The sequence below is a fragment of the Zeus faber genome (genome assembly GCF_960531495.2).
Source record: "Zeus faber genome assembly, chromosome: 4".
Taxonomy (NCBI): Eukaryota; Metazoa; Chordata; class Actinopteri; order Zeiformes; family Zeidae; genus Zeus; species Zeus faber.
Window position 1 is genome coordinate 13,056,861 of NC_137191.1, and position 10,704 is coordinate 13,067,564.

Sequence of the window (10,704 nt, forward strand, 5' to 3'; positions counted from 1 at the left end):
TTCTTTAGCTGCCTGAGGTGGTAAAGACACTGTCTTGCATTTCTCACCAGAGTCTGTGTGTGTAGTCCATGTTAAGTCCTCTGTGATGTGGACTCCCAGGTAGTTGAAGCTCCTCCTGAAGTCATGCTCAGACACTGAGAGTGGGCGCTCATCCCCAGCGGTGTAACTCCAATTAGCCGGCGAGCTAGCAGTGTGGTTGCCAGCCTCAGACTGCACAAAAAAGGAGTTCAGTTTGTTGGCTAGGGAGGCGTCCACACTCGTGGCTGCGGAGTAACTGCTGTTGTAGTTCGTAATAGTCCACAGCCCCTGCCACAAGCGTCTGGTGTCCCGTTGCTCCATTGTCGCTCCACTGTGTCCCTGCACGTCCATTTAGCGTCCTTCACCGCTCCGCAGATGCTTGTTTGGGGTAGGCTGCCCGGTCAATGCACAGATAGCTGTCTAAGGGGTGGCTCCAAAAAAAGTGTCATAAGTGTTAAATGAATGAATTGAGGCTGGACAGGCAGGCTAACAGTGTGTGATGCTATTAACTGTGTAGTATCCCAAAGGTGGAATGCAGGACCTGACCAGGCCTCATGCAGGCCTCTGACCTCACTGATTCTGGTGTGGGAGTGATGAACGCCGGAGGGACGAGTCGAACAAAATTTGTGTATTGCTGAACCTCCTGTCAAGTGATGTAAAGGATTGCTTCTCATTCTAACTTTTTCTATTATTAATTTCTTACAAAGTATTTTAACTCACCCCCGCTAAGGAAGTTTAGTTTATTTCCTTTTATGATTTGCACTTTTTTCCAGCAAGGTTGAAGATAAATGTTAGGATTGTGTTGCCTAATTTTGCCCCTGCACTATCATCACAAAAGTTTATTATATACAGGAAAAATTCTCAACCGTTGTCACATCAAGGACCAGGCCCCATTAGATAAGATTCTGTCTCTTGGACCACCATCTGAGAAGATATTTATTGGATATATATTATTATTATTATTATATTATTATTATTAAGTCCAAACTACCACACCTGCCTATAATATAATTAGTGGTAGAACAGTGAAACTGATCAAAATAGTCACCATTGTACTACTTCTCCAATGGGGTTAAGTCTTGTAAAATGAAATAATGTTGAAGTTGAATCATTAATGACTTTTCTCGGGACACGCTGGAACCTCTTGAAGGACTTCTGGAGGGACCACGTTGAGCACCATAGGGTGCCTACTCCCCAGGAAACCTTTGACAGGGCGCTCCTAGTGATACTTCGTTGGCCAATGGGGAAGGCGTCTGCTGATGATGTCACACAGGTCCGCAGGCATGGGGAAAGAGGAGAAATCTAAAAGCTGTTGAACAGGGATTCTATAAGATTTCATTTAATTTCAGTTCATTTTGTGTTATAGTGTGTTCCAAGTATGTGGGACACAGAAGTAAAATGCAGATAGTCAGAGCTCAGTATTTAAGTGGAAATCCTTGAAAAAAAATGGTGGTGGTGGTGAGAGGTGTATTCCCCCACAGTACACAAAATCTGGTGGAAGCTCCCAGGTGTAGTAACATTTGATCAACATTTTCACAAAATGTTGACAGTTACTCAATCCCTCCTCTTTCCTGGCAGGAGCAATGTCTGTGCAAACGCGTATGTAAACTTTACCAGCCTACTGCCATAATCAATTTCTGCACTCAATATAACAATTTGATACTGTAGACTCCCATCAACTTCGTTTGATTAGTCCTCAATTAAATCAGATGAATTATTGGTTTTCAACAGTTAAAATTAGGTAACTTGTTGATTTTTTTTTACTGTTTTCTGCATCTTTTGCTTCAGAGAGGACTTTGTTTGTTTGTTCAAAACGTTTCTCAACCCTTTTGCGGGAAACTATGTGCACAGTGGGACTTTGATTTGAAGGGGCAGGGTCGACCCAGGCAGACACGGCGAGGGAAGAGCATAAAAAGCCAGATGCACGGAACCACAAACCACATTGACGGTCAACACGGCGTCAGGATGCGTAGATGCTCGCTGCTGCTGAGCCTCGCCGCTCTGGCCTTCTCCCTCAGCTCTGTGGCCGATGGAGCTCCATTGTGAGTACACTTTGCGTTCCACACGTCTTCTCCTGAGATTACGTTTCTGGCATTCCTCGCTCAAGCTGATGCGCTGCTCCCCATCAAATGTAAATCACTTAAGGAGAAACTGCGGTTGAGACAAGGGATTATCTGTTTGTGTGCTAACATCCCTCCTATCTCCTCTCCATCCTCTCTCCCCGGTGGCCAACCTTCCTCTGTTACCACCGCCGATGCCAAGTGGCTAATAGTTAATTGTACTGCATGCTACTACATCAAGGTTGTTGCATTATATAACAATAAGAACTGTAATAACTAAGGCAATAATTACAAGGATGGGGTAGTGGGTAGCGTTTTTGCAGCCGTGGATGGCGGAGAGTAAAAAAAACATCTTGGTCAGATAAGAGGATTTATTTTCACAGGGCTGTTGTATCTACTGACTGTAGCAGTGTAGCAGAGTGAAAAAAGATGAGGTCCTCCTAGTCCTGTGCACCTCAACGTGCTTCACATGCTGATAAGGTCAGACCATTGGGCACTGGGGAGCCCAGAGTCTGATCTTGAAGAATCAGTTTCTACTGGCGACAGATTTTACAATATAGTTTTATTTTACTATATACTATACTGGACTTTCTCGCGTCACAGTTTCTGTTGGGATGCCTATGTTTGGTAGCCTTGCCTTTCAAATTTAGGATTTAGTCCAGGCATGCCCAAAGTCCGGCATCCGGGCTAAATTTCCACCGGCCCAAAGCGTCTGTCAAAAAATCAATAATATGTGGCCTGCCAGCACGTACAAAAAAAGCAATTTGTGTGAATTTTTACCACTGTGGTATATTTTTAGCCCATTTCTAAAATGCCAACTGGAACTAAAAAAAGGAAAGTTGACAACGGGGGCCGCCGTTTTCAGGACAAGTGGAAATCAGAGTATTTTTTCACTGACATGCGAAACAACTGCGTGTGCTTAATTTGTCAAGAGACTGTGGCTGTTTTCAAGGAATTCAATATTAAGCGGCACAATCAGATGAAACATGCTAACTATGATAAGCTAACGGCAAACATCTCATCTCTGGCTGAGGAGTTTCAACAGCGTTTCAGGGATTTTGCAGCTATTTAAAAGGAGATCACACTTTTTTCCTCTCCTTTTTCCGTGGATCCTAACGACGCTCCAGACCACCTGCAGCTGGAGCTCATTGAGCTGCAGTGTGACGCAGAGTGTCACAGTCAGCACCAGCAACTCCCTCTTGTAAACTTTTACCGCCGGCTGGACAAAGACAGGTTCCAAGAGATTCGAACATTTGCTAAGAAAATGCTGAGCTCGTTTGGCTCGACATACTTGTGCGAGAAGACGTTCTCGGTTATGAACATTAACAATGTGATAGAGTGCAGTTACATGACTTCGCCAGTAGAGGGACTCTATCTTAAGTAAATGCTCCTTCGCTCTCTCTGTCAGTTCAAGTTCAAGTTCAAGTTCAGTTGTTGTACTGATAGCCAGCCTGGCATGTTACGGCCCCGCCACATGTTGCTGAAGACTGTTAATAAAAGGTGAACAAACCAGGATTTGGTCTCTCTTACCTGACGGCAAAATACCAAGATACCACATATGGCGACGAGGATAAACCGGAAGAATGTTCGGAAAACCGTGGCGTGAGTTTGAGCAGAAAGTTGTTACCGAGTGAAGTGTAGCTAGCTAAGCTAAAGCTAAGGCTATCGCGGTAACGGGATATTGGCGTGCTGCTACAAGCGTGAAGAAGCCGGGCGCTCCCTTTATCCCGGAGTAAAGACAAAGACAAAAACATGGCTGCTACAGTGGGGTCGGTGGCACCCTTTGACAACGAGTCGCAGAGCTGGTAAGAGTACTGTGAGATCCTGCATCATTTCTTCGTAGCGAACGGAATCGGCGATGCAGAGAGGAAAAGAGCCGTGCTGCTGAGCTGTGTGGGCACGAAGACCTACACGCTGATGAGGAATCTGCTGAGTCCGCAGTGACCAGGAGACAAGTCGTTCGAGGAACTGGTGAGGTTGTTAAAGAACCATTTCAACCCGAAGCCTAGTGAGATGGTGGCAGCGGTGGAAGTTTAATACCAGGAGCAGGAATTCCGGCGAGAGTGTAATAGAGTACGTGGCGGAGCTAAGGAGGCTCGCACAGGACTGCAACTTTGGAGACACCCTGACGGTGATGTTGCGGGACAGATTAGTCTGTGGAATGAACGATGACCGCATACAGCGGCGGCTGCTGTCGGAGGACGGCTTATCGTTTGAGACAGCACTGAGGCACGCGCAGGCAATGGAGGCTGCGAACAAGAACATTAAAGAGTCGAACAGTACGAGAGACAATGCTAAATGGAGCCTAGCGACAGGTACCATATGCAAAGTGTCCGATACGTACACAAAAGAGCAGGTTGGACGTGGGAAATGCCACAGGTGTGGGGGAATAAGCCACATGGCCAATGAATGCAGGTTTGCGGATGAAAAGTGTCATAACTGTGGGAAGGTGGGGCACATTAAGAGAGCCTGCAGGTCAAAACCTGTTGATAGAGGGAAGTGGAAAGGCGAGAAAAAGCTGAAAGGGGGGAGTGAAAAGCAGGATAAGAGAGCAAATTTCATGCAAGAAGATGGAGGGGACAGTAGCAGTGATGAGGTTTTGACTACAGCATAAAGAGTAGAGAAATGACTATGTATGACATGCAGGAAGAGATAGTCATTCCCAAAGAAGAGCCCATCGAGATAGAACTAAGTGTAAATGGCACAAGAGCAACCTATGAGGTAGACACAGGTTGCGGAGTGACCATAATGGCAGAGGCAACATTCCACAACTTATGGAGGGTACAGAAGCCTAGAATACAGAAGTGTAAGATAAACCTGAGGACATACGGTGGTCACAGGGTAAAAGTACGTGAGGCATCAAAACTAACAGTAGAGTACAAAGGCAGTTCCAAGATGTTACGAGTAGTTGTAGTCAAAGGCTCGGGACCGAGTCTAGTGGGGCGGAGTTGGATAAAAGCTCTAAAAATACCCACAGGCTGGCAAGATGTACACAAGATAGTGGATAGTGAGGCTACTGTACAGGAAGTACTCTCAAGGCATGAAACAGTGTTCAAGGATGAGTTAGGGAAGCTGAAAGGATTCACTGCTAAAATACATGTGGCTCGGGACGCCACCCCATGCTTTTATAAGCCAAGATCAGTACCTTTTGCGATGAAGAAAAAAGTGGAACATGAACTTGAGAGGCTTAAGAAAACAAAAATCATAGGGCCAGTGAAATTCTCAGAGTGGGCGGCACCCATCGTGCCCGTCTTAAAACCAGATGGTGAAGTGAGAATCTGTGGAGACTATAAGCTCACAGTAAACAAAGTGTCTCCATTAGAACAATACCCCATTCCAAGAATGGAGGACCTGATTGCATCCTTAGATGGGGGAGAGAAGTACAGTAAGCTCGATATGAGTCATGCATATCAACAAATTGTGCTTGAGGAGGAAGCTAGAAAATACACAACAGTGAATACACACAAGGGGCTATTCACATACACAAGTTTACCTTTCGGGGTGAGCTTTAGTCTAGCTATTTTCCAGCGCACAATGGAGGGTGTGCTACAGGGACTAAAGAATGTGGCTGTGTATCTAGATGATATACTTCTGACAGGAAAGGATGATGAGGACCACATCCACACACTAGATTTAGTGTTAGAACGACTAGAAGATGCAGGCTTGCGCCTAAAACGAAGCAAATGCAAATTCATGGAGAAGGAAGTGACATTTCTAGGACATCGAGTGGATGCCAAGGGACTTCATACAGTGCCAACAAAGGTGAGAGCAGTGCAGGAAGCGCCAGCACCTACGTCAGTGACTGAACTTAAAGCTTACTTGGGACTGTTAAACTTCTACAACAAGTTCCTTCCAAACCTATCGACCTTCCTGGCACCACTACACAAGCTTTTGAGAAAAGAGGAGCCATGGACTTGGGGGCCAGAGCAGGAGAAAGCATTTGCTAAGTCCAAGGAGTTGTTACAGTCAAGCAGTGTGTTAGTTCACAATGATGAAAACAAAGAACTAATACTGGCGTGCGATGCTTCGCCGTATGGAGTTGGAGCTGTCTTAGCACACCGCATGCCAGATGGAGAGGAGAAACCCATCGGGTTTATGTCAAACACGCTCAACGCTGCAGAAAAGAACTATTCCCAGTTAGATAAAGAGGGTCTAGCCATTGTCTTCGGTGTAACGCGCTTCCATAAGTATCTTTATGGGAGAAAGTTTGTGATTTGCACTGATCAGAAGCCTTTGATAAGTCTACTTCACAAGATGAAAGCGGTACCACAGATGGCATCACAGAGAAACATGAGATGGGCTGTGCTGTTGAGAGCGTACGAGTACAGCATTGCTTACAGAGCAGGTAAAGACAATGGCAACGCAGATGCTCTTAGCCGCCTCCCACTACCGGAGTGTCCTGTGTCAGTACCCGAGGAGCAAGTGCTGATGATGGATCAGGACCATGGTCCGCCGATGACATCAACCAAGCTACGACAATGGACAACAACAGAACCAATACTCTCCAGGGTACGAGAGTATATCCTGAGAGGTTGGCCAGATAACCATGACACTGACTTTAATCCTTATCGGCAGAGACAATGTGAGTTGAGTGTACAAGATGGCTGTGTGTTGTGGGGAGCCCGGGTAGTCATACCAGAAAGAGGACGGGCTCATATGCTGGAAGAATTACACCAGTCACACCCAGGAATGAGCCGTATGAAGGGTTTGGCAAGAAGTTACATGTGGTGGCCTCACATGGATGCAGATATAGAGACTAAAGTAAAATCATGCGCTACATGTCAAGAACATAGGAAAGCACCTTCGAGTGCACCACTACATCCATGGGAGTGGCCTGAAAAGCCCTGGAGAAGACTCCACATAGACTATGCAGGTCCCTTCATGGGTAGAATGTTCTTAGTAATTGTGGATGCGCATTCCAAGTGGTTGGATGTTCATCCAGTGACTTCATCCACCTCTGCAGTGACTGTAAATTGTTTGAAGAACAGTTTCAGCACACATGGCCTTCCAGAAATGATTGTGTCAGACAATGCTCAGTGTTTTGTCAGCGAACACATGAAAGAGTTTACGTCCAGGAACGGAATCACACATGTCACATCAGCACCATACCACCCCTCATCTAATGGTCTAGCAGAGAGGGCGATGCAAACATTCAAGGAGCTGATGAAGAAGAGCACAGCTGGGACAATAGAGACAAGGGTGGATACGGCTTTGTTTAGCTATCGCATCACTCCACAGTCGACTACTGGATTGTCACCAGCTGAGATGATGATGGGAAGGAAGCTGAGGCGTACACTTGACTTGATGCACCCAGATTTAAAACAAAAAGTCGAGTCAAAAGAAACAAGTCAGAAAAACTACCATGACAGGCATGCCAAACATCGCAACTTTGAGGAAGGTGACTCTGTCTACACTAAGAACTTGGATATGGACCTAAATGGATACTTGGACGAGTGCAGGAGTTAACAGGACCAGTTTCCTATACTGTGTTGCTGGGGGATGGAAAAGTGGTCAGGCGACATGTCGATCAGCTGTTCAGCAGGCAGGAAGAGGAGCTTCCTACACCGGTGTCCAGTACTACAGGGGACGACATAACAGAACCCAGTCAACCAGCTGCTGGAGCACTGGAGGGCGCAAGTTCTCACCAAAGAGAGGACAGTGCTGTGCCGGTGGTGACCCAGGAGGATACTGCACCAGGGGGTACATCAGCCGACGGATTGCGCAGATCAATGAGGGACAAACGTCCTCCAAACCATTTGAAAGACTACTCCACATAAAGTGGATGCCTTTAGGGGCAAGAATGTGCCTAGTCTCCTTAAGGGGGAGATGAGTGTTTGAATATATAAATAAAAAGAAAGAAAAGTAGATAACAAAGTGTTCGGAAGAAATAAAAGGTGTTCTGACATTGTGATTGTTACATAAAGTTATAGAAAGGAAGCAGGGTACAGCAAGCTAAAATATATATATATAAGTTTATATGTTACTGGCTAGACGGGAAAGAAAATGCTGTGGTGTATTATTATTTTCGTTGGTTTACTAAAGGACAGAAAAGCAAGAGCTAAGAAGGGAGGGATGTGATAGAGTGCAGTTACATGACTTGGCCAGTAGAGGGACTCTCTCTTAAGTAAATGCTCCTTCGCTCTCTCTGTCAGTTGTTGTACTGGTAGCCAGCCTGGCGTGTTACGGCCGCGCCACATGTAGCCGAAGACTGTTTATAAAAGGTGAACAAACCAGGAGTTGGTCTCTGTTACCTGACGGCAAAATACCAAGATACCACAAACAAGAACCGCGCGAGGACAAGACTGAGTGACTCTCACCTGCGTGACATCTTGCGCATCAAAACCACTGTTTTTGAGCCAGACCTGCCCTGTTTACTGCAGTCGAGATCTCAGTATCACCCTTCACATTAATGTGGGTCAATTATTTTTTTTAATTCTTCTGAGGAGAATAAATACTAATGTCTCAGTGAATGAATTTTTTGTGATGATAAAAACCAGTTTTGTCAAATTTCAGTCATTTACTTTGACTATACTATCCTTTGTCAAAATGCACTTTGATGAGATTTGTTAAAACAAAATCAATAAATCTATGTTTCTAAAAAAAATTCGGAGTTAGATTTCATAAAATGGTTCATTTGCATTTAATTTATTATTATTTTTACCTTTATCTATCCTGATAAGGCAATTGACAACAGATTCTCATTTGCAATGTCAACCTCGCTGCAGACAGCAGAGTAAAACAAGGCAAAATTAAAGCAAATACAAATAACCACGTATACAACAAACTGTACAAAGTGATATAGTTACATATTTACATGTTAATTTACAATGGTAATTGTTCAAAGAATGTCAGGCTGAATGGTCGGCCTCCATACATTTTCACCTCACCAAATCTGGCCCTCTTTGCAAAAAGTTTGGACACCCCTGATTTAGTCTGTATGGCCACACAGAGCCAGACATAGCAAACACACGCCAGAGCCATTATTTAATCTTTTATTGAGCCACATATGGATATCTGCCAGGAACCAATCGATTAGTCACAATGTGTAAAGTCCATGAGAAGGCAAATCCTTTGACAAGTCAATATAAGTCTTTACTTTATTATTAAAAGACTTTGTCGCTGTGCGGTCATGCAGATAACTCCACCACGTTACCAGTTTCAATATCTCAGCTCCAGTCAATAGTCCCTACATGTTTTAAAAAGGCCACCCTTACTACAGCCCCGTTGCACTCACATCTGTCATCCTGGTTCGAAATCCGACTAGCTTTGAGCGCCTAGTGAAAACCCACATCAACTTTTCACTGCCTAACACCCTGGACCCACTACAGTTTGACTACAGGCCAAACACGTCAACAGACGGCGCCATCACCCTCGCCCTCCACGCTGCCCTCTCCCACCTGGACCAGAGGAACGCATATGTGAGAATGCTGTTCATCGATTATAGTTCAGCATTCAACACCATGGTGCCCTCTAAGCTCGGGGACCTAAGATTCAACACAGCTCTGTGTAGCTGGATCCTGGACTTCCTGACGGGCAGACCCCAGGCTGTGCGGATGGGCACCACCACCTCCTCCACACTAGCTCTCAGCTCTGGAGCCCCCCAGGGCTGCGTGCTCCCCATACAGTACTCCCTGTTCACGCGCGACTGCGTGAATACTCACAGCTCCAACACCATCATAAAATCTGCTGACGACACCATCGTCATTGGCCTGATCAGTGGCAACAATGAGACGGCCTACAGAGAGGAGGTGAGATCCCTGGCGTCATGATAACAACCTCCATCTCAACGCCAACAAAACAAAGGAGCTTATTGTGCACTACAGGAAGCTGCAGGAAGGAGAACACGATTCACCGATTCACATCAATGGGGCTGCAGTCTCAGGCTCCTTGGGGTCCGCATCAGCGAGGACCTGTCCTGGTCCCATCACACTGGCAAGATTGTCAAGGCAGTGAGGCAACGGCCTGTTGAGGAGAGCTTGGAACACAAGAATTTCATTGCCAGCAATGACTGCTACCGCCTAGAACTTGAATTTGAATAATTATATTTTTCATAAAATGAAACCCAGTACCCTTATCATTCTGTTAGTGTACGTTATCATATATATACTAACTTTTCATGTTTTTTTCTTGTCTCCTCTGTGTTTCCAGCAAGGTGATGTCTGCTCCTAATGTGATGCACATTGCATTTCCAGAGAATATCTTCGTGGAGTGTCAAGACTGCGATAATGACCAAATCGTAACAATCAAAGTGTTGAACTACCCAACCAAATCCCGAGAGCTGTACAAAACGACTGTGAACTTGAACGCTCAAAACAACTACCAGGCCTTGGGCGAAGTTATGGTATGGTAGAAATTCTGTGTTTTTTTATTAACACATCTTCTTTTTATAACCAGTCTACTACTACTACTCTACTACTACTAATAGTGATATTTGACTGTAGTGAAGCAGTCATTTGCGTTTTGTTTGTTTTCTAGTTTATTCTAAAGACCTTGCCCTTCAGAACCATCAAAAAAGGAAAAATAAGATACAGTGGTACCTCGACTTACGACTGCATCTACTTACGACTAACCCGAGATACGAGTAGCGATAGTCGCGAAAATTTGTATCGATTTGCGACCGACTGCT

General features: G+C 45.2%; 1 protein-coding gene across 1 annotated transcript in view; it reads left to right on the forward strand.

Moving 5' to 3' along the window:
• Positions 1 to 1,983: 1,983 nt before the first annotated feature.
• The window catches only part of LOC307229418 (complement C3-like), a gene marked incomplete at both ends in the record, with an annotated part of 26,003 nt that continues 17,282 nt past the window's right edge, over positions 1,984 to 10,704 (forward strand). The window contains 4 exons of the mRNA XM_079999418.1: positions 1,984 to 2,060; positions 9,589 to 9,826; positions 9,902 to 10,032; positions 10,227 to 10,419. Of these exons, the coding sequence (XP_079855544.1) occupies positions 1,984 to 2,060; positions 9,589 to 9,826; positions 9,902 to 10,032; positions 10,227 to 10,419 (639 nt within the window). The remainder of the gene's footprint in view (positions 2,061 to 9,588; positions 9,827 to 9,901; positions 10,033 to 10,226; positions 10,420 to 10,704) is intronic.